Source organism: Lontra canadensis, unplaced genomic scaffold (assembly GCF_010015895.1).
Source record: "Lontra canadensis isolate GAN:19392208 unplaced genomic scaffold, GSC_riverotter_1.0 scaffold74, whole genome shotgun sequence".
Classification (NCBI taxonomy): domain Eukaryota; kingdom Metazoa; phylum Chordata; class Mammalia; order Carnivora; family Mustelidae; genus Lontra; species Lontra canadensis.
In genome coordinates, this window is record NW_022631068.1 from 6,071,655 (window position 1) to 6,096,336 (window position 24,682).

Consider the following 24,682-nt stretch of genomic DNA (forward strand, 5'->3'; position numbering starts at 1 on the left):
AAGAATCAACAACTGTTGAGGGCTAATAAATCCATGTTTGAGTTGAAAGTCCCTAAGTTTAATTCTGATTCCAGCTTCTAGTTCCATTTGTTAAAAATCTTCATGTAAAGTGGAGTTCCCCTTAATTTTGGAAATGTACCAGTGTCTCATCTTTTTCATTTTACATGAGAAGAAGAGGTGTTATGAAGTTGTTCCTGCCATCAGTGAGGAAAATATTTTATGTAAGAATAAGTCAGCAGGAAGAAGCCTAAAGCCTTCTAAAACATGTCCCAAATCTCAGGGGACTCTGGGGAAAATTAGACTTCTTTTCTTTCCAACTTAAAAAAAAAAAAGTCTTCAACAATATGTGCATTTAAAAACTGGGCAAGAGAACCAGGGTAGCTTAATCCAGGCAAAAAGACACCAAGACATGGGGATGTGGTGTGAAGCAGAGGGATTTAGCAGAGCTAAATGCAGAGCTGCTATGCTCTGAAGAGAGCAGCCTAGATTTGAAAACCAGAGAACAGAGAAATCTTACCAACAGTCCTCTAGTTGCCCAGCTCCACGTGTCTTCATCTGTGTGGCCGCCAAGTCCTTCCTTTGTCGTGACTCGGAATCAGCAGCGCAGGAGAAGTGCACCAATGGCAACAAATACGACAGTTTGCAGTTAAGTTTCCAATGAGAGAGATGGTGCACCCACAGCCACCTTCTGTTTCGTCAGAGATAGAGAAGCAGCCGCATGGGGGACCCACAGACACTGGAAACATGGTGAAAGGTGCCACCATCCGTTCTTTGGGAAAAGTTTACTCTTGTAGTGAATTGGTTTACCTCTGGTTTTTGAGGATCATGGCCAAATTCTAGGAAAACAGAACTTTGGGGATATTTGTTTTAGTACAACCACTAATAAATAATTGAGCCAAACCGAAGGATGAGTTGGCGGAATAGGTGTGATGATAAAATATCCTAGGTTAAAGGAACAACACTAGTTCAAGGGGTTGAGACCTGAAAATAATGCTTACTATGCATTGTACTGGCAGAAAGGAAGTACTTTTTACGTTTTGTTCATAATGAAAATACGTACCCATCATAGAAAATTCAAGTAGTATATAGAAGTAGAGAGAAAATAATATTAACATTACTAGAAGTAGAAACATTATCTTGGCCATGATTTTTCAGAATCTTCTGCTCTGTGTGTATGGGTATGTGTGTTCATATAATTTTACGTAACTGTTATATACAGTTTTAAATCTACTCATTGTTTAAACAATGAGTGATGAGACTCCTTCCAGAGCAGTGGATGTGTGTGTGTATGTGTGTGTGTGTGTGTGTATGTATGTGTATTTATGACTGAATAGAATTGCCTTACATGAGCTTATCATATTTTATGTAACCAGTTCTCTATTGAGACATTTAGGTCACTTCTCCCCCCGCCAAGTTTTATTGAGATATATTTGATGTATAATATTGTATCAGTTTAATGTATACAACATGATGATTTCATATATATTTATATATTGTAAAATGATTACCAAAGTAAGTTTGGTTAACATCCATCATTTCACTTATTTTTCTTATAATGAGATCAATTAAGGTCCAGTCTTTAACAACTTTTAGTTTTAATTATAATCACCATGCTGTTCATTATATCATAAGGGCTTATAGTCCCACTTGTTTATTTTTGCCTTTGTTGCCTTAGCTTTAATGTCAAATCTAGCAAATCATTGCCATGGCAATGTCAAGGAGCTTATTACCCACGATATTTTCTTCCAGGAGTTTTCTGGTTTCAGGTCTTACTCTCAATCAGTCTGTAATCTATTTTGAGTTGATTTGGACATACGGTCTAAGACAGGGATTAAACTTTGTTCCTTTGTACCTGAATATCCAGTTTTTACAAAACCATTTATTGAAGAAAAGTCCTTTCCCCTTTGACTATTCTTGGCTCCTTTGTTAAATATTAGTTGATCATACATGCATGGGTTTATATCTGGGCTATTGATGATGATACATAGGTCTATGTGACTGTTTTTTTGTGGGTATTCTATTGTTTTGACTAATATAGCTTTGTAATATAAATTATAAAATTATAAATTATAAAATTTAATTATAAATTAAAATATAAAATAAATATATAAAAATATAAAATTATAAAGTATAAAATTATAAAGTGTAAAATTATATAATTACTGTAGGTTTGAAATCAGGCAGTGTGATGGCTACTGCTTAGTTCTTCTTTCTCAAGATTTCTCTGATTATTCCAGATCTTTTGTGGTTCCATACAAATTTTATTATTGTTTGTTCTATTTCTGTGAAAAATGTCATTGGAATTTTGATAGGGATTGCATTGAATCTGAAGATTGCTTGGGTAATATGGACATTTTTACAATATTAATTCTTTCACTCCATAAGTGTAGAATATCTTTCCATTTATTTGTGTATTCTTTGTTTCTTTTATCTGTATCTTGTAGTGTTCAGTATACATATCTTTCACCTCCTGGGTTAAATTTGTTCCTAGATATTTTATTCCTTTTGATGCTATTGGAAATGGTATTGTCTTCTTAATTTATCTTTCTGACAGTATGTGGTTAGTTTATAGAAACAACAAATTTTTGTATATTAATTTTTATCCTCAAACTTTACAGAATTCCCTTATTCTATTTTTGGTGGACTCTTTAGACTTTCTATACATAATTTACTGCCATTTGCAAATAGAGAAAGTTTTACTTTTTCCTTTCCAAATTATATGCCATTTCTTTCTTTTTCTTGGCCAATTGCTCTAGCTAGGACTTCAGTACTTTATTGAAAACAAGTGACAAGAATGGGCATCCTTTGTCTTGTTCCTGATGATAGAGGAAAACCTTTTGGCTTTTCATCACTGAGAATGATCTTAGCTGTTGGCTTGTCATATATGACTCTTATTATGTTAGTACATTTCCTCCTATTATGTTGTTACATTTCCTCCATACCCATAATGTTGAGAATTTTTATCATGAATTCTTTTAAATGCCTTTGTTTCATCAGTTGAGATGACTGTAAGATTTATCATTCATTTTATTAATGTAGTATGCCACATTGATTGATTTGTGCATGTAGAACCATCCTAGTATCCTGGAATAAATTTTAGTTAGTCATAGTGTATGATCCTTTTACTGTATTGTTGAATTTGACTTGCTGCTATTTTATTCAGGTTTTTTGCTTCTGTGTTCATCAGGGATATTGAGCCATAGTTTTCTTTTCTCGTGATGTCTTTGGCTTTGGTATCAGAGTAATGCTGGCCCTGTAAATTGAGTCTGAAAGTCTTCCCTCCTATTATATTTTTGGCAAGAGTTTGAGAAAGATTGGCATTAGTTCTTTAAATGATTAGTAAAATGTACCAGTGAAGTTATCTTCTTCTGGACTTGTCTTTGTGGGGAGGTTTTTGATTACTGATTCAAGATTCTTGCTAGTCAGTGGTCTGTTCAGATTTTCGATTTCTTCATGATTCAGTCTTAGGTTGTATGTTTATAGGTATTTATGCATTTCTTCTAGTTTGTCCAATTTGATGGCATAAATAGTAGTCTTTTTGTGATTCTTTGTATTTCCGTGATAGCAGTTGTCCTCTTTCCTCTTTCATTTCTAATTTTATTTATATGAATCCTCTCTATTTTTTTTCCTTGGTAAGTCTAGCTAAAGTTTTGTCTACTTTGTTTATCTTTTGAAGAAGAAAACCAGCTCTTAGTTTTATTGATCTTTTCTATTGTCTGTTTAGTCTCTTTTTCATTCATTTGCACTCTGATCTTTGTTATTTCCTTCTTTCTACTAACTTTGTGCTTAGTTTATTCTTCTTTTTCTAGTTTCTTGTGGTCTAAAATTAGGTTATTTATGCTGTTATTTATGCAACAATTCACAGTTAATATAATGTACTACCTGAATTTCGAGTCATGCTGGAGGACTTGTGTTGTGTCACTAACCCATGGAAACTGGAACATGCCTCCTAGAACCATACAAAGCAAACAATACCCATATTGCTAAATATCTGGAGGAATAATAAGCCACCCCATGCTCGTGGATTGGAAGACTTAACATTATTAATTTTTCCGTACTACCCAAAGTGATCTAAATATTCAATATGATCTCTACCAAAATCCCAATGACATTTTTTACAGAAATGGGAAAAACAACTGAGAAGAATTCATGTGGAATCACAAGACTCTTGAAGTAGGCAGGTCGGTCTTGAGAAAGAACAAAGCTGGAGACATTACACTTCTTGATTTCAAAATTGCAAAGTCTACAGTAATCAAAACAATATGGCACTGGCATAAAGACAGATACACAGACCAGTAGAACAGACTGCAGTTCAGAAATAAACCCACGCATGTATGGTTCACTGTTCTTCGACAAGAGTTCCAAGAATACACAATGGCGAAGGGCTAGTCTCTTCAACAAATGATGTGGAGAAATTGGATATCCACATGCAAAAGAATGAAATTAAATCTTTATCTTACACTATACACAAAAATCACTTCAGAATCGGATAAAATATCAAATGTAAGACCTGAAACTATATAAAGCTCCTAGAAGAACAAAAACTTCATGACATTGATCTTGGCAATGATTTCCTGTACATAACATCAAAGCCCAGGTAACAGAAACCAAAACCAATCTGGACTACATTGAGCTAAAAAAGTTTCTGTGCAGCATAGAAAACAGCATAGTGAAAAGACAACCCATGGAATGGCAGAAATTATTTGCGAATCATATCTCTGATAAGGGGTGAATCTCCATATCTCCTACTTAAGGAATTCCTGAAACTCAATAATGGAAAAACCCAGGGCACCTGGTTGGCACAGTCGGTTAGGCATCTGACTCCCTTTTGGCTCAGGTCACGATCTTGCAGTCATGGAATTGAGCCCTGCATCAGGCTCTGTGTTTAGTCTGGAGTCTGCTTCAGATTCTTTCTCCCTCTTCCTCTCTCCCTCCCCACTCATGCTGTCTCTCTCTCTCTCAAATAAATAAAATATTTTTAAAAATAGTGAATAAGCCCTAATAACCTGATTTTAAAATGGACAAAGGATTCAAATAGATATTCTCCCAAGAATATATACAAATGGCCAATAGGTACATAAAGAAATACTTATGATTACTAGTTATCAGGGAAATGCAAATCAGAAATCACAGTGAGATGTCAACTCATACTGTCAGGATGGCTGTTACCACAAAAACAAAAGACAAGAGCTGATGAGGATGTGGAGAATTATCATAAATTGTTGTACATTGTTAGTGGGGATGCTAAATAGTGCAGCTGGAGAACAGTATGGAAATTCCTCAGAAAACTAAAAAGAGAACTACGATATGATCTAACAATACCACTCATGAGTAATTTACTCCAGATAATTGAAATCAGGTTTTTGAAGAGATGCTGGGACTCCTGTGTTCATTAAAGCACTATCCACAGTAAGTGAGAGGTAGAAACTACCTAAATGTCCATGGACAAATGAATGGGTAAAGAAATTGTGATCATATATATATACACACACACACACACGCACATATATATATATATACACACAAACACATTATGCATATACATATATACATATATGTATATATATAATGTGTTATGGTATATACATTTGATATGTTATTCACCCTTGAAAAGAAGGAAGTTCTAAAATATGTGACAACATGGATGAATCTTGAAGACATTATGATCTTTGAAATATGCCAGTTACAGACAGAGAAATCCTTCCTGATTCCATTTACATGAAGTAACCTAAAATGGTCACATTTATAGAATCAGACAGTGGAATGGAGATTGTTGGGGGTTAGTGGAAATGAGGGCAAAGGCGAGTAACTAATCAAAGGGAGTAGAGTCTTAGTTATAAGATAAATAATCTCTAGAGAGCTGCTATACAATCTCATGCCTCTTGTCAACAATAAGGTACTATAGACTTAAAATTTGTTAAGAGGGTACAAAGCAGGGTAGCTGTTCTTACAATAAAATAATTTTTTTTTAAAGGAAGAAAAAGGGCACCTGGGTGGCTCAGTCAGTTAAGTGTCTGATTCTTCATCTCAGCTCAGGATTGATCTCAAGGTTGTAGGTTCAAGTCCCATGTTGGGCTCCACACTGGGCAGAGATCCTATTTTTAAAAATTTAAAAATAAAAAAAAATTAAAAATTAAAAAAATTAAAGAAAATAAAAGTAGGCAGGGAATGAGTCAGATGAAACATTAAAATTTGAATCACAGGTGATAAAATTATATGTTAATATTGATTGTGTTAGTATTCCATTCTTAGATATATACCAGAAAGGCATGCATATGCCCACCAAAAGATATGTACAAGAATATTCACAGCAACAGTATTTGTAATAACAAAAAACCTGGCAATAATCCAAATGTCTATGAGTTCAAGAATAAACAAAATTATGGTTTACTTAAATAATAGAACACTGCAGCAATGAAAATAAATGAACTTTTGCTACACACACCAATATGGATTTAGTTTACAAGAAAAGTTGAACCAAAACAAAACCTAACGCAAAAACTACCTATATTATGTGACCATTTATGAAAAGTTCAAAGATAAGTGAAACTATCCTATGACGTTAGAAGCTAGGATACTAGTTATACTTACATCTTAGAAGAGTCATAGGGTGTGTTTTAGGGGTGCTGGTCATGTTCTATTTTTTTTTTATATTGATGCTGTTCCATGGGAATGCTTATTTTGTGAAAATTCTTTAAATTTTACAGGTGTGTTTTATGTACTTTTCTGTGAGTATGTTATGATGCAATTGAAAGTTTATTAAAAATTATATGTATATATAAAGAGAGAGAGAGAGAGAAACAGAGAGAGAGGTGGACAGGGACAGAGAGACAGAGATTGTGCTATGGGAATGGCTCTCATGTTTTCCTTAAATTTACCTAAGCCTGAAAAACTGGTATAATTGCTTGAATGATTTCAGTGAAAAAACAAAAAAACAAAAAAACAACCATGCAAACAAAACCTAGGTTTTAGCAAAAAGGTAAGTTTAAATATTACTTCAGATTATTTGAATGAAGAGAGAGTAATGTGCCTGAAATTGTTTATCTTGCATGGACTGCTATGAAATTGACTTGAGTTTTTACATGAATTACGTCAGTGTTATCACATGTTATTAAGCCAACATAGTAGCGACAGAAGAACCATCATTCAACCAACATTTTTTTTAAAAGTGGAGAAAAAAAAAACAGATTATTTTCTTATGCATTTTATTCTCCATCCCTTGATTACAGTTGTTTTTATGCTTTTCTTTGTCTACAGTCACATTGTTCTTGGAGTTTTGGAAACAGCGACAGGCCAGAATGGAATATGAGTGGGACCTGGTGGACTTTGAAGAGGAACAGCAGCAGCTTCAGCTGAGACCGGAGTTTGAAGCGATGTGTAAACACAGAAAGATGAATGCGGTGACCAAGGTGGGTCAGCGCGCTGACGGCCAGCATATCTCAGTGGAGTCCCCGCTCTACACAACCACACAAATAATAGTGGATGTTTTAATTTGCTTTTAAAATATTTTCCAACAGAGAAATCTTACAAACTTCTTTCCTTGTTTCTCATATGTATTTAAAATCTATACGAAAAAAGTAGATAGAGAAGTATAATGAACCCCAGGATGGACCTGTCACCCAGCTTCAGTGAATACTAATTCACGGACTGTCTTGTTACATTTACACTTGCTCCTCTCCCCCACCGGATGATTTTGAAGCAAATACAAAGCATCATGTCATGATATAACATAGTTTTGTAACAAATGGAATAAAAGGAAAATGGAAAAGAATTGTATATGCAATGGACTTAGTATATAAATATATATACACGGAAATGATACTAAGTTAATACACCAAAATTAAAATAGTATTATTTTAAGATAGTGAACTTATGAGTGATTGTTTTATTAGACCAAATTTTATTCACCCAGTCTCTTTTAATTTATTATAATGGGAAGATCATTGCATTAGTGTCTGGACGGCAATGTCTAAGTCTGGGGCTCCTTCACTGGCAAACCACCTATATGTTGTCGACTGAGTAATTTGACTTCTTGGTGCTTTTTCTTCGTTTTTTTGCTTTTTGTTTTTTAATGTGAAAAATACGAGGTACTTTGCCTTCAAAGACCAGACTCAACCGCATATTCTTAGCGTCCCTACCTTTCCATCAACCATAGTCACTGTGTGGCCCAAAGCTGTTAAAGGGAGAACAGAATATGTCTCTAACACAATCTCTCTAGCAGAATTTCCCATTATGTTCAGGACACTGTTCTTGTGGTATAATACTCAAAATTATCTTCACAGTTTAGGCATTCATGCACGCACTAGGCATCTATTGGCTTTACTGAGACATTACAAAAAAATCCAGTAAGTGAGCAAAGGGGAAAAAATGCCTCAGACAATATATTAACAACTTGGGTGGCTGTCTGACATTAAGAAAACATATTAAAAGAGACTTGCCATGATAATGATGTGATGTGTATCTATTAATATTTCATGGTATAAAAAGGAAACTAAAAGCAGGCCTAAAATTATTGCCATAAAAACCAGAGGTGCTGATTGTTTGCGTATGAAACCAGCTGAAAAACAGTATGAATGGACTGGCTGTGAATCATCCACTTGAATGGTTTTGAAATCAAGGTTCTGACTTAATTGCAGGGCTTCTTCCATGGGTCAGTATGGCCAGAGCCCTCACATTTAAGTCTGTATTGAGAACACATACATGTATGCATGGGCACACACACACACACACACACACACTCGTGCACAAAAAACATGCACACACACATACACACACATTGGACACACACATGTGCACACATGCACACACATTCGGTAGAGCTCTTGGATAGCGGTTCTGCCTGTCAAGTTCTGTTTGCATTCAGTCTTCCCTAAAAATCCTCCAGGTATAAAAATCCTCCCTAAAAATCCTATCCTTTAGATAGAATTATATGATTTAGATTTCTGCTGATGGCTGTTTTTTACTCTATGGCAATTTTGTGGGGGTAAGATCTCACTGCCTCTTGATGTAGCTAAGAATTTCAGCTGATATAATGAATATCTTCTGTTAATAGCTTAGAAGAACATCAAGGTGGAAAAGCCTGGTCCCCTGAACTGTGCAGAAGAACACAGTCCTGTAAATATAAAGATGGTGCCCTGTTTAATATCATGTGTAGCAATTATAGAGCAGTGCAATTTGATTCAATTCAATTAGAAGCAAGCTGTAGTATCATTAAAGCATGTGCACTTAAGCAGCAGCTCTTGGGTTCTGACGTCGTTTCCTCTCTCCCAGGCCCTGAACGCCACTCTCATTCAACCCTGAGGATACAGCATGTATCCGTCATGGCTCATATCATGTGTGAACGATCTCACCTGAGAGCCCTGAAGGTCTCTACCTGAAGGGAAGGAACCAGGGCTAGAATGTAGCTGCCCGTGAGCTGTCGTGGACTCGGGGAGGTTTCTACTCTAACTGGGTTTTGTGGTTTTAACTACTGTTGGCGTCCCAATGTTGAGGGTAGATTTTGAATTTTGCTGTGATTTCTTCAAAATTGCAGGAGATGGAACCATACATGCCTCTGTGGAGTCGTCTCCCATGGTACTTTTTATCAGGAGCTACAGTGACGTTTTGGGTGAGCATGTTTGGGAACCTGCTCTCATCTCTTGATGTGCAGTCTTATTAGGATAACCTCCGTAGTTTCATCTGCCATGGCTCTCGAGCCCCTCTCTACCCTCCCCCTCCCCTGTCTTTTTATTTTGAATAGAGCTCATATATAAAGTCAAGGGTGACCCACATGGATGTGCCACAACTGAACCTTGTAAGAAGAGCTTGGGGAGAGACCGGTGCCTCATCTGAGTGCCTGCCCCTCCCCCTCCCCCAGCAACAAGCACATGTAACAGATTCATTTGCAGACTGTTTGGTTTTTGTTTCCTTAAAAAAAATCATTGATTTATCTTTATATCCACTTAAAATATATACACAAAATGCAAAGAAAAAAAAGCATATACTCAAAATTTATTTTCTTGCTGAAATAAATAGAAGAAAGTATGACTTCTACTTGAAGAATTTAATTAGCGAGTCCCATTGTGAGGGAGTCAGGTTTTTTTCCATGCCTTTTAGCTACCAGATTCCTCCACCACCACAATTCATTTCCCACCCTCCACTTTCCAAATGTGGGTCCTCTCACAGCTGGCCTTGAATTTTAAGGAAAAGAAGCAGTGTTAACCCTCTCAGAGCTTAACATGTTGAAGAATAAATAATTAGCAGTTGTTGACTAGAGTTTAACCTTATAGTTCGTATTATCCCATAATTTTTTATCTTTAACATTTCTAGTTAAAGGTATTGGTTTTTCTCTTTTATTTATTTATTTGATGGACAGAGATCACAAGTAGGCAGAGAGAGACGGAGAAGTGGGCTGTCTGATGCGGGACTCGATCCCAGGATCCTGGGATCATGACCTGAGCTGAAGGCAGAGGGTTTAACCCACTGAGCCACCCAGGCACCCGGTTTTTCTCTTTTAAATGTGTGTTTTCTTAGATGATATAACAGTCACTGAGAAGAAGTGATAGTGTAAGTAATATTTTATTGATAATAGAGCAATAATCAAGTCAGGGCACTGCTTGAGAAATAATCTAGAGTTTGGTTCCAGAAAGATTATTCTATCTTTTATTTCTAGAGTCATTCCATTTGATTCAGTCCCTCAACTTTCACAGTCAGATTTTCCAATCATCAAGGTAAAGGCTTCACCAGATCTTTGGGTTTTTGCAATATGGGAAGTGTTTAAAATTTATGTAGCATCTATATAAATATCTAAACTACCAGGCATATCAGAACACGAATGGCAACATTCTGAGGGGAAATGAGACGGGATCTCTAAATGTGTCCTTCTTGGGAAAGTACATAGTCTTCACACTACCTGTTTAACTACAACCTGGGGCAGACAGAGTTTGGCAACAGTTTTCTGTGGAGGGGCCACATGTATTTTAGGCTTTGTGGGCCACAGACAGTCTCTGGCATGTAATCATCTTTGTTTTTTCCTATAACCTTAAAAAAAGCAGCAAAAAGCCATTTATAACTCAAAAACCATATAAGAGTGAGTAAGGCCACAGGCAGGATTTGGCCTTGTGACTAGTTTTCCAATGCTTGACAGATGATGAATGGGCAATGGCTACTCATCTGTTTTAGACTCACCCAGCTACAACCACAGGTCTTGTCTTCTCTATAAACCTTTTGCCTTAACAGTGTTCTTTCCCTGCCATCTATGTGAGAGGGACTGGCTTGGTCTGCTTCCCAACATAATGAGATGAAGAGAATAGTATGTTTCAGATGGGTACACACGGCAGAGATAGAGACCAGAGTGACTGATTCCTTGTTTCCCTTTTCCAGATGGCCCTTGTCATTGCCTGTATGGTAGCTGTGATTGTGTACCGCCTGTCAGTGTTTGCTACATTTGCTAGCTTTATGGAAAGTGAAGCATCCTTTAAGCATGTCAAAAGTTTCCTCACTCCCCAGATAGCCACGTCACTCAGTGGATCCTGCTTGAACTTTATCGTCATCTTGATCTTGAATTTCATTTATGAAAAGATATCTGTATGGATTACAAAAATGGGTAAGTTGGCCAGGTCATCTGTATGGCACTGAAAAAATATTCTACCAGTGCTGTACATCAGTTTTGGACCATCCCTTGGGGAGTTCATTTTTTTTAAATTAACATATAAGGTATTAGTTGTTTCAAGGGTACAGGACTGTGATTCATCAGTCTTACACAATTTACAGTACTCACAATAGCATATACTCTCCCCCATGTCCATAACCCAGCGACCCTGTCCCTCCCCCTGACCCTCCAGCAACCCTCAGTTTATTTCCTGAGATTAAGAGTCTCTTATGGTTTATCTCCCTCCCCAGTCCCATTTTGTTTCATTTTTTTTCCCCTCCCTGCCCACCGCAACCCCCTGCCCTGACTCTCCAATTCCTCATATCAGAGATACTATATGATAATTGTTTTTCTCTGATTGACTTATTTCACTTAGCATAATACCCTCTAGTTCCATTCACATCATTGCAAATGGCAAGACTTCAGGTTTTTGATGGCTGCATTATATATATATATATATATATATATATATATCACATCTTTGTTATCCATTCATCTTTTGATGGACATCTGGGCTCTTTCCATAGGTTGGCTATCGTGGACATTGCTGCTATAAACATTGGGTGCACGTGTCCCTTCAAATCACTACATTTGTATCTTTGGGATAAATACACAGTCATGCAATTGCTGAGTCATAGAGTAGCTCAATTTTCAACTCTTTGAGGAACCTCCATGCTTTTTCCAAAGTGGCTGCACCAGCTTGCATTCCCACCAACAGTGTAGGAGGGTTCCCCTTGCTCCTCTTCCTTGCCAACACCTGTCATTTTTAAAGGCAGTTTTTAAAGGCACCTCCTAAGGCAGTTTTGTTCTATAGGTAGACACATAGGCTGGTAATCAGAATTCCCTAACAGCCACATTTAGACCCATTATGGTGGAAGCAAGAAAAAGAACTAAAAAGAAGAATTAGGACTCAGTAGATCTTCCAGAGTATTCTTGTCTTAATCCTCCCTTGATCAGGCTAGTTGAATTTTAAGTAAAATCCTCACTTTTCTCAAGACAGATAATTTTTATTTCATGTATATGGTTTTTGGAAGGGATTTGCTTTTGAAAACCATTGTGGGAAAAACAAAACAATCAGCTCCTCCTGAATATATCTAAAATGTAATACTTTTCTTTTCAGTTGTCATGGGTCTTAGACCCTGGATTATTTTCCTTCATTAATGAACTGATTAATTAATTTTGAGAGAGAGAGAGAGAGGAGCGTGCATGCGTGCTGTGGTGGGGGGTGGGCAAAGTGATAGGGAGAGAGAGAATCGTAAGCAGGCTCCATGCCCAGGGTGAACCCTACATGGAGCTTGAGATCACGACCCTGATATGACCTGAGCCAAAGTCAAGTCAGACACATCCGACTGAGCCACCCAGGTGCCCCTCTTTTCCTTTTAAATTATTAAAGTTCTCCTATAGCCATGAGGGACAGTAAAGGAGTCACAGTCAAAGTGGGAGATTTAGTCAGGGAGAGGGGTGTGGAGCACAGTTGCTTCTTGCCTTGCCCCTGGCAAGTTGGAAGTGAGATCGAGACCCCAGTCCAGGCGTCAGCTTCTCCTCTGAGTGTGCAGGTCCCTCCTCCAAGTCCGTATACCATCACTGCACCCAACAGTAACCAGGAAGAGCACATTACTCATTCAGCACCAGAGTTTGCTCTAGGAAGCAACTTTCATTAAAGGCTATCTTCAGATTTGTAGTTCTCGCTCAGCTTTACTGCTTTTTTTGTTAATAAAAAAAAAAAAAATCTAGCACATAGCACTTAAAAACAAAGCATCTAAAAAATCAGAGATTTCAGTGAGAAAAATCACTAAGTACACATTAGAGATTTTGTAAGAATGCAGATAATTTCTCTAAAAAGGAGGAATTCTCTGTGTCTTTAGAATAATATTGTTACCATTTCAGTATCATTGAAACTGTTACCACTTTGGCTAGATCAGCTCATGCTGCTGGGAGATCATCAGCTCAGAAAAACATGCTCTCTGACTCTTTCACACCTCCTGATGCTTATCTGTGATGTGAAGGGAATCTAACTTTTTTTTGTCTTTGGAATTCACTAAATGTTAGATCATGATCCTGCATTTTAAATAAAGGAGAGAGAAAGTGTATTATTACTGCCACCAATTGTATGACATTCTTTTCAAAATTGATATAAGCATTAATTCATGAGAGGAAAACACAATTTAGTTTGGAAATCATCCTCTGTCCTTGTGGAAGCCCTTTACTTTATTTAAACCTGACTGACAACAGACAGAGAGAGATCTGTTATGTTTACAGGATATCATACAGTGTACCAGGGTAAGCATAAGCCTCTCCAGTCTGATATGGGTTTGAATTCCATATTCTGACTGTGTGACTCCAGGCAAAATATTTTATCCATCTAAGTATAGTAATAACTGCTTCTTAGGCTTCTCCAGTGATTAGATTAATACAAAGCCTCTTAACAGAAAGCTGAGCACAAATTGTTACTTAATATTGGTCTGTTAGGACAAGAATGGCTCCTATTTCAACAGGCTCTCAGAATAATATGACTAATAATGTGACTTGTCCCAGGCAATACAGAATTGAGGGAGAAACAGGAAAGTGCATAATTTAACCTTGGTGTTTTATTACTTAACAGAAATTCCTCGAACTTATCAGGAATATGAGAGCAGTCTTACCTTGAAAATGTTCCTGTTTCAGTTTGTGAATTTTTACTCGTCCTGCTTCTACGTAGCTTTCTTTAAAGGGAAGTTCGTGGGCTATCCTGGAAAATACACATATTTGTTTCATGCGTGGAGAAGTGAAGAGGTAAGAGTTGTCTTGAGAGGCTTGTGGCTTCAGGAACTCAGTATTAACTAAATACTTGTTGTGTGCCCAGCAGTAACTCAGATTTTTATCAAGATCCCAGAGAAGTGTAAGACACCAGCTCTCTCCATAGAGAGTATTGGTCTTACCATCCTATCATCTGGTAGACTTCCCAGTTCTTTTTGGGCAAGGAGTTATTTTGTGCCTATTATTTAGGAATAAGATATGAGCTATGGAATGGAATAAGTGAGTTCTCTATTCCAGAAGGCTTCCTGCCAAGGATGAGCGATAGCGTTCCAGAAGTACAGCAGGAAGGCTCCACCATGGGTCATAGAGCTAGACCACATCAATGGTTTCCATACCTGCCTTGCATCCAAATCACATGGAGAAAATAACAACCCCTACCCCTAACCCCCAACAGAAAGATTCAGGATGTTCTAAGAATGAGACCCAGCAATCCAAATATGTTGCAGCTGTCTTGTAACTGGTTAGTTATCCTGTTTGAAACTATTGAGCTTAATATCTGTATCCCTTTAATATCCGTTCCTGTCAAAATCTTCAGATTGTAATCTTGGGTCTAAAATTTCTTTTGTTGGCAAAAATCCATCTTTCATCGCTCCCTTTTCTTTTTTTCCTTGCTTCTGACTAGTGTGACCCTGGAGGCTGTCTAATAGAATTGACAGCCCAGTTGACCATCATAATGACTGGAAAACAGATCTTCGGAAATGTCAAAGAAGCCATTTATCCGTATGTACAACTTACAGGTTTTTCTTGAGTCAGGTAACCCTGAGAGATTTCCTCTGGAAAAAGATGGAATTCTGTGATTATCATGGTATCATTGTTAGCAAATGGTTGAGTCAACAACAAAAACTCACTTTTAATCAACAGTCAGGAATGCATTGAGGTAATATAGGCTGTTAAACAAGGATTTTTACTGCTTGAGTGAAATTGAGGAAAAGGTATTATTCCCCTCTCCTATGGAGGTTCCATTGGGAAATCTAAATGTTTTATCCTCTGTACATTATTCTATATGTTGCCTATTACTTCTCTAGGTTACTGAAAGTTAAACTCTAAAAATATCCATGTGTTGTGTACCTTAGGCACAAAAATTGGTCATGAATTAAGTTTTGGTATATGAAGGTATTGTTTTCTATTCCAAAAGCATGACAATAATAAACACGTTATGAAAAGAGAAAACCAAAATGACAGTTGATCTCAAATAAAAGTTGAAAATTTCCATGAATAAAAAGAGAATCATAAGCCTATCATCTTGCAGGGCTCCTATTTAGGAAGTGACAGCATCAAGGTTTAGCACCTATAATGTCAGGTGGACTTAAGTGCTCTGATTAAGACCAGGGCTTGGCCCATGTAACTGTACTTGAAGTTAGGGATTGGGTTTATTCTCACCTCTTCGTGAAAGACAGTTGAAACCTCCTCTGCTTCCACCTCTCCCCACAGTTCATTAGTTCTCCTGGGGTTCTATTTCATGTACTGACAAAGGAAGAACATGATGTAACTCCACAAAGAGTATTTGATAAACCACATCCAATTACCATAGAGAAATAACTCTAAGCTATTATCTTAAGTCCTAACTCTAGATTGAGAATCTGGAGGGCAAAATGGGGATAACTCCTAAACCAAACACAAGAGGGAGAGTAAATATTCACAGAGGAAAAGAAACACTCAGGGAGATAAAAGAAAAAAGAAGCAAGTAGAATTAAGCCTACAAACAAACCAAAGTTCCAAAACTGCTGATGAGATTTCATGCTACAAAGGCTGCTAGCAAAATCAGTTTTTAGAAAGTGAACTTAACTCTAGCTAGAAGATTCTGGCAAAGCCTAAAAACATAAAAGGAAGTCATACCGTTATTTAAAAGGGTCGGAAAATAATTTAATTAAAAACAGATATAAATGAAACAAGAACAAATTAATATGAAAAAGAACCCATTCTACATAAATGAAACATGTTACTTTAAATAAAGAGTGCAGTAGATGACATTGATTGCAGATTTGACACAACTGAAGAATGAATTAATGAATTGGAAAATAGTACTGAGAAATTTCCACATTGTATAATACAACAGAGTGACAATGAGATTTAAAAATTTGAAGTAATAGGAAGCTATATTACATAAAAAGGTTTCCATATTAACTTACTAGTTGTTCCAGAAAAAGAGAACTGAGTAAATGTTGGAGGAAAAAATTCTCTCACCAATTCTTTCTTACCAATTCTTTGAATTAGTAATTCCTGAAAATTTTCCAGAAATGAAGAAAAATGTGAGTTTCAGAAATGAAAAAGAACTTGGAGTATGAAGTAAGATAAATAAAGTTAAATTCATACCCAGATACACTATAATGTAAGAACATGAGAGCTAAAAATATCTTAAAATCTTTCAGGAGAAAAAAGAGTATCATCTACACTGTCTACAGATATCTTACTCCTTGCATTAGATACAGAAGACAGTAGAATATTTTCAAGATGCTGAGTAAAATTAGTGTACACCTTAGATTTCTAGAAGCAGTTTAACTAGTGTAAAAAGTACAGGTGAAATAAAGACAACTTTTAGACATTAAAAACAAGAGTTTACATTCATAGACCATCACTGAATGGTGTAGTTGAGCAAGAAAAGATTACAAAATGAAAGTTTGGGATGCAAGAAACATTGATCAGTACAAAGGTAGTTAGCACCAAAAAAAGAAAAAAAAGAAATACTTTGATATGAATCTAAAAAGTATATGGGATTAGTATACAGAAAACTACAGATCCTGACGGGAAAAAAAGTTTTAATCTGTATGAATGGAGAGAAACGCCTTCACGGATTGAAAGACTCAAATTAGTAAAGACACCGGTTATCCCCCAAGTTGAAATATAGATTTGTTATTCTAATCAAAATATCAGCAGAATTTCTTTCTGTACATGTAGCATATTCTAGAATGTATATAGAAGATGAAGAAATAAAATAGGAAAACAATTCTCATAAAAAATAAAGTTGAAAAAATTATACTACTCGATTTGAAGGCTTCTTATAAAACTGTATTGATCAAGATGTTGGGATTGGTGAAAGAACACATAGTTGTATTAATGGAACAGAGTAGGTATTGCAGAAATATATCTACATAAATATGACCATTTTGTATTTGACAAAGGTGCAAAGGCAGTTTATTGAAGAAAGAACAGTCTTTCAACAATGCATGCTAGAACAATTGGACCTCCATTTGCAAAATAGCAAAACTTGTAAATCTTATGACTCATTTAAAAATTAACTGAAAATGATCATAGATGATCAAGCCATATTTAGGAAAACAAGGAAGAACTTATAAAATTCAAGATAATGGTTACCATGTGGGAACTGAGGAGTTAATAAATGGAAGTGCTCCTGGGGTTCCTAGGAGATTTTTCTTGCTTAAACTGGGTGGTCCCCTTTTCTTTGTTTTTCCAGTTCTATCTATGCCCATCTTTTTGATATTGTCTGAAAAATGTGAGGGGTTCTGTGCCCTTTCTCTTTCAGTTTGGATATAAGCAGCATGTAAATGTTCATTTTAATGTACATTTACTCTAGTACTTCATGTTGTCTTTTAAATTTTACAAATTTGGGAGGTACAAATGATATCTCACTTTGGTCTTACTTTGCATGTCCCTGATTAATAACATGAATGAGCAGTTTTAGCTACTGTGTTTCCTCTTCAGTGAAACACTTGTTGGTGTTGTTTAACCATTTTTCTACCGATTTACCCTTTTCTAATTGATCTGTAGGAATACTTTATAACTTCTGGTGACATTGTTTTTGTTTGGGATTTGGTCATATGTGTTACATTTATTTTATCCGAACATAAGTTTTGTCTCTTTATTTTTTCTCAACCCAGCACTATTGACAATTTGAGCCAAATAATTCTTTGTTGTAGGGAGCTGTCCTCTGCATTGTAAGAGGTTTAGCAGCATGCTTGGACTTTAGACAGACTAGATGCCAGTAGCCCAGCCTCTCCCCAGTTGTGGCAACCAAAAATGTCTCTGACATTGCAGTGTACCCTTGTACCCTTGTGTGTGTACTCTCTGCAGAACCTCTGGTATACATGGATAAAAGAATATACTTTTAATACAGTAGAATTTACCAATCTTTTCTTTTATGGGTTAACATTTTTCAAGTCTTATTTAATAAATCCTTCCCTACCCCAAGATCAAAAAGATATTTTCATATACTTCTAAATTTTTAACATTTTAACATTATTGTCTTTACCTTTTAAAGTTTGAATATACACAGAAAAGATTTTTGTGTTTGCTCTAAAGTTCAAATTTAATTTCTTTCTCATATGCACATATATATGTAATTGTTGTGTTTACCATTTATTGAGAAGTTCCTCCTCCCCTCTCTCCATGATCTACAATATTACCTTATGCCATGTAGCAAGTGCAAGGCTAGTGCTAGGTTTCCATTCTGTTCCAGGATTTGTCTGTCCTTGTACCAATACTATACTCTCTTAATTAATACAGCTTTATAGTAAGTCTTGATCTCTGGTGGGTCAAGTCTTACCAACTTATTCTTTATCTATAGAAATATATTGGCTATCTTTTGTCTTTTGTCTTTCTGTACAGATTTTAGAAACAGCTTGCCAGACCTCATATGGAAAAATATTTGATTTTTTATTGAAATTACATTTCAGTTTTTTCAATAAAACAACTGGCATTTTCATAATACCAAGTCTTTTTATTTCATGAATGTTTATTTTGGACTTCAATGACTGTAAAGAGATTTAAACTTAGGCATATAGGTCTTACAGATCTTTTGTCAAAACCATCTAAAAGTACTTTCAATTTTAGTTGCTTTTGTAAATGGTATCTTTTAAAAAATTATGTTTTGTACTTGTGTTTTATGGGTATATAGGAATAAAATATGTAGATAAACTCCATTTTTTAAAATAATTCTTATTGAACCTCGTTTGGGTTTTTTAAGCAGGCATTTCATTCTCATTACTATTCATAATCTGAATCAGAGATTTCTTCTCTTCATTTCCAATTCTTTTGCCTTTTTCTTTTTCATCTTGCTGTGCTAAGATCTCCTATAGAGTCTTTTTTTTTGGTTTTTGCAGAAATTTTTTTTATTAAATTGACCATGAGTTTGTAACATTTGCTTGGTATAGGGCTACTTTATTCAAGTAAGATGACTTTTTAAATTTTAATTTATGTAGTTAACATACAGTGTTGTATTCAATTCAGATGTACAATATAGTCATTCCATAATTCCTTATATTACTCAGTGCTCATCAAGCTAAGTGTACTCCTAATTCCCTTCACCTATTTCACCTTTTCCTTCACCCCACCTCCTCTCTGGTAACCATTTGTTTGTTCTCTGCAGGTAAGAGTCTGGTTTATTTGTCCCTCTCTTTTTTTTCCCCTTTGTTTTGTTTCTTAAATTCCTTATATGAGTGATATCCTCTGGTACTTGTCTTTCTCACACTTGTTTTGCTTAGCATTATGCTCTCTAGATCCATTGTTGTAAATGGCAAGATTTCATTCTTTTTTATGGCTGAATAATATTCCATGGTGTGTGTGTGTGTGTGTGTGTATGCACACATATCACATCATTTTTTAAAAAATATTTATTTATTTATTTTAGACAGAAAGAGAAAATAAGTTGTGGGGAGGGAAGTAAAGAGGGGGAGAGAATCTCAAGCAGGCATCTTATGAGTGTGGAGCCAATGAGGGTCTCAATCCCACAACCTGAAATCATGACCTGAGCCAAAATCAAGATTCAGACACTCAACCAACTGAGCCACGTAGGTGCCCTACCACATCTTCTTCATCCATTCATTTATCTATCAGGGGACACTTTGGTTGCTTCCATAATTTGGCTATTGTAAATAATGCTGCAATAAGCATAGGGGTGATTGTATCCCTTTGAATTAGTGTTTTTGTATTCTTTGGGAAAATACCTGGTAGTGCAATTACTGTATCATAGGGTAGTTCCATTTTTACTTTTTGAGGAACCTCCATACTGTCTTCCACGATGGTTGAACCAGTTTGTATTCCCACCAACAGTGTAAGAGGATTCCTTTTTCTCTGCATCCTTGCCAACACTTATTGTTTCTTATGTTTTTGATGTTAACCATTCTGATGGATACAAGGTGATATCTCATTGTGGTTTTGATTTGTATTTCTCTGATGATGAGAGGTGTTGAGCATCTTTTTATGTGTTTGTTGGCCATCTATATGTCTTCTTTGGAGAAATGGCTTTTCATGTTGACATTTTTAAATTGGAATATTTGTTTTTTGGGTGGTGAATTGTATCGGTGCTTTATATATTTTGGATATTAATCATTTATTGGATATGTCATTTGTGAGTATTTTCTACTTATTAGGTTGTCTTTTAGTTTGTTGGTTGTTTCCTTTGCTGTGTCTAATAGATTCTTGAATAAGATGTCTTACTTTGTTCTTGATTCTAAAGGGAATGCTTTTAGGTTTTCCCTGTTCAGAATGATATTTGTCCCAGGATTTTGGCAGATGTTTTTTATCAGAAGGAGATAATTTCCTTCTTTTTCTGCCTTTCTGTCATCAATAGGTTTTACTAGGTGCTTGAAATATATCAAATGCATTTTTCTCATTAGTCAACATAATTTTATATTTTTCTGCTTAAATCTGTTAATGTCATTTATTATATTGATTGCTTTTCTAATAAAAAAGCCTTTCTTTTCCTAAAGTATTCCAACATTACCATGATACATTATTTTTCAAATACGATGGAATTTAGTTAGGTAATATTTTGCTTAGGGTTATTGCATTTATTTTCATGTGTTTGATAGGCCTCTATGTTTCCTTTGTTATATATTTTCTCTTGTAACCAATTTCTCAGTTCCTTGAGCATACTTCTGAGTATCATGACAACTTAAAGGTTCGTAAATTAAATGGTAAAAAAAGTGGTCCTATGGTGACCCTCTCTTCCACATGCTCTTTAACAGAACTGTCTCTGAGTAAAGTATTTCCATGGGGAGAGTCAGGGTAGTCTTATTTTCTTAACACACCAATAAAGAACTTTGACCTCGAACACTAGATTCTTAATTTGACTTTAGCTGTAGTTATACTCTCTTTGCTCTGTGATCTTTAGTTACTTAACCTCTCTCACCACCAATTTCTAGATCTAACACCCTGGTTTTCTGACCACTTTCTTTTAAATTCTAATCATGTATTTACTTTTATCACTTCCAACAGTATGGTTCTGAATTGGTGGAGACGTCGAAAAGCTCGGACCAACTCTGAAAAGCTATACAGTCGATGGGAGCAGGATCATGACCTTGAAACTTTCGGATCTCTTGGGCTCTTCTATGAGTACTTAGAAACAGGTAAGTTTTAACCACTGTCTTGAAACATAGGCTGAGTAAAGTAAGTTTTGGGGTTTTTTTGGTTTTTTTTGTTTGTTTTAGCTCTTAATGTTTCTTCCTGCCTTGTAGCTAGTAGGTGTCCAATAAACCATTGGAATGTGGATAAAAATACAGGTGGATGGTTGTATTCCTTACTAAGCAGAATGCAGAATGAAACTGAGATTCAAACACCCATGTTAGAGATATATTTCCTATCAACTGAATGTTAAGATTGTTGAACCAAATAAAGGAAGAATCACTTTTTTTTAACTCCTCTCTCAGATTAGCTTGCATAGTTCCCCTGTTTGCCTCACTTACAGCCCAGAGAGAGAATAACTTGGTAGACATTTCCAGAGTCTGACATACATTTAGAGTAAGTCCTTTATTTCAGGCTGAAAAGAAGAAGGCTAAAAACAGTTGTGTAGGGGGAGTTCACGTTGAACACAAGAAATGCATAAAAAATGCTAAGGATTGAACAGAGAAGAGACTTTGAGGTGAAATTTTAGGAGGGATGATGAGGAGACTGCTCGCAAAGTCTATGTAAATGTTTCCTCTGAAGTTACTTCTCTGCTTCTGTGATGAAATTAAGGAGGACAGTTTGCTTTACTTAAGACTCTTAAGGCCCATGAAAGCATGGTGAAATGAAAAAGTGACCTGAAATTGCTTCTGGTTTCTCCACTGTGATACATACACAAGATACCTGAAATGAAATAGGTAAATTTAGGACAAACTGAGAGCAGCCTGTTTCATATAACCGGTTGTAAAATTGGGTAGTCCTTGCTTTATGGGGTGATAAGGCTCTAATTTTTAATTAATTGTGTATCAAATGTATTTGTGCATAAATGCATTAGGGATTATCACTGAAATTAAAAAATGAAATCAAAGTTTCATAAGAAAATTAACTACCATTTACTGAGGTGCAGCTGAATTAGTTTATTGTGGATGTCTTGTGTACATCATAGCATCTTGAAACATTCCACAGAGAACTCATCATTCACTGCGTTTTGTTTTAGAGGATATTGGAATTAGGATGGGTCAATTTATGCTATGGGCCAAAAAGATTTTAAGTAAAATGTGGGATTTGAACACAGAAAATTCAAGTTGTTTCTACATAATGCTTCCTCTGAAGAGGTGTTCAGCTGGGTTGGAAAGTGGCAAGACTAATTCCTTTGAGAAACTTTTGTGAGAAGAGTTGAAATCCAGAAACGCTTGAGATTCATCTAAAAATAGAGGACTAGTAGAAGCACCTTCCTCTCTCCCTTCAGTGGAAAGCCATTCTTGTATCTCTTATTATATGGTTTCCACTTATGGGGGAAGCCCAGACTGCCAGTTGAATGTATGCTTGTACCTCAGTCATTGTTGGAAATAAAACAAAAATGGGAAGAGAAATTAACTTACATAGGTGTTAAGTCTTAATGAGGAAAGAAAATAAAATTTATTTAGAAAAATGTCAAGATAGTATAGAGGACCAGGACCTAAACAAATACATCTTTCCAGAAAATTGTGTTATATTTACTTGGCCCACATATAATTTATATATGTTTGTAATGCTTTAGATGATTCATTTTCTGATTTATTCTCAAGCATCTTCCTTTGCACTGTCTTTTCATCTGTTAGCACCTTCAAACCTTAAACAGTGTAGTTTGTACACTGTTGTAGTTGAGTATGTTTATATAACCAACACACGCTGGCTCTTGGAAACACACAAATGAATCAGACATTCTCCCTGATCTCATAGATTCCTCAAGATAGAAGAACTTGATTACCCCACTAATGTGTCACTACCAGTGTAAAGACTAGACCAGCATAGACCTAAACATAGCCCCTAATAAAAGGCTGGGTTTTAAGAAGAATAAAAAGAATCTCTTATCTAACAAGCAGAGATGCTTTCTTCAGACAAGCAGATGTCAAAAGAAAACAGCAAGGACAGAACTGAGCTATATATGCCCAGTTTCTCCTCTCTGTGCTAGCCAGTAACTAAGTCACTATGCTTCCAGTGGGGAGGAGGAAGTGGGCCAATGGAAAGAGGCCTGGAGTGTTTTGCTGATGTAGATCCCTCCAAAAGGAGGACGTTGTGGAATTTGGGCAGAGTTTTCCCCCTTTTCTCCTTCACGATAATGAGTTCACTAATTTTTCTTTTTTTCCTACAGTTACCCAGTTTGGATTTGTTACATTATTTGTGGCCTCTTTTCCTCTGGCTCCTCTTCTTGCTCTCTTGAATAATATTATAGAGATCCGAGTGGATGCCTGGAAACTTACAACTCAGTATAGGAGACCCGTGGCTGCTAAAGCTCACAGCATAGGTGTTTGGCAAGACATTCTTTATGGAATGGCTGTCCTTTCTGTGGCAACTAATGTAAGTGGCCCATTTTGCTTGGGCAGCTTTGTATTTCATTTTGTTTTCTTGGCAATGGGAAGATGTGCATGATGCTTAACTCAATCTTTAGCTATGTTGATTTCATCATGGTGACAGTCCATAAGATACATCATCCCTATGCTTTTTTTTTTTTTTTTTTTTTTTTTCCTTAAGAGAGAGAGAGAACATGTGTGTAAATAGAGGTCAGGGGAGGAGCAGAGGGAGAGGGAAAGAGAATCTTAAGCAGGTCCCATACCCAGCACAGAGCCTGATACCTGGCTCGATCTCACAACCCAGAGACCATGACCTGAGTCAAAATTAAGAATCAGATTCTTAACTGACTGAGCCACCCAGGCGCCCCTCACTTTTATGCACTAAACAAAGAGAAATTTATGACATGCAAACTCTTAGAAATACAAAGAAAATTGTAAAACCACTGTCCTTGAAATACCATGTTACAGTTTTATAACACATGACAAAGTAGATAGAAAATATGTAATGGTACATAAAAGATTTGAATAACACAGTTAAAGCTTGATTGTACATGATGTTGTATACTACAAATAGAGAATATACAAC

At 36.0% G+C, this 24,682-nt stretch overlaps 1 protein-coding gene across 3 annotated transcripts in view; it reads left to right on the plus strand.

The window, feature by feature from the left end:
* Nucleotides 1–24,682, plus strand: part of ANO5 (anoctamin 5) — a 94,958-nt gene that overhangs the window by 62,148 nt on the left and 8,128 nt on the right. For all 3 annotated transcript variants that reach the window (XM_032881216.1, XM_032881217.1, XM_032881218.1), the window contains 7 exons: nt 7,258–7,409; nt 9,533–9,607; nt 11,362–11,584; nt 14,232–14,401; nt 15,048–15,145; nt 21,599–21,729; nt 23,898–24,103. In XM_032881216.1, the coding sequence (XP_032737107.1) occupies nt 7,258–7,409; nt 9,533–9,607; nt 11,362–11,584; nt 14,232–14,401; nt 15,048–15,145; nt 21,599–21,729; nt 23,898–24,103 (1,055 nt within the window). The remainder of the gene's footprint in view (nt 1–7,257; nt 7,410–9,532; nt 9,608–11,361; nt 11,585–14,231; nt 14,402–15,047; nt 15,146–21,598; nt 21,730–23,897; nt 24,104–24,682) is intronic.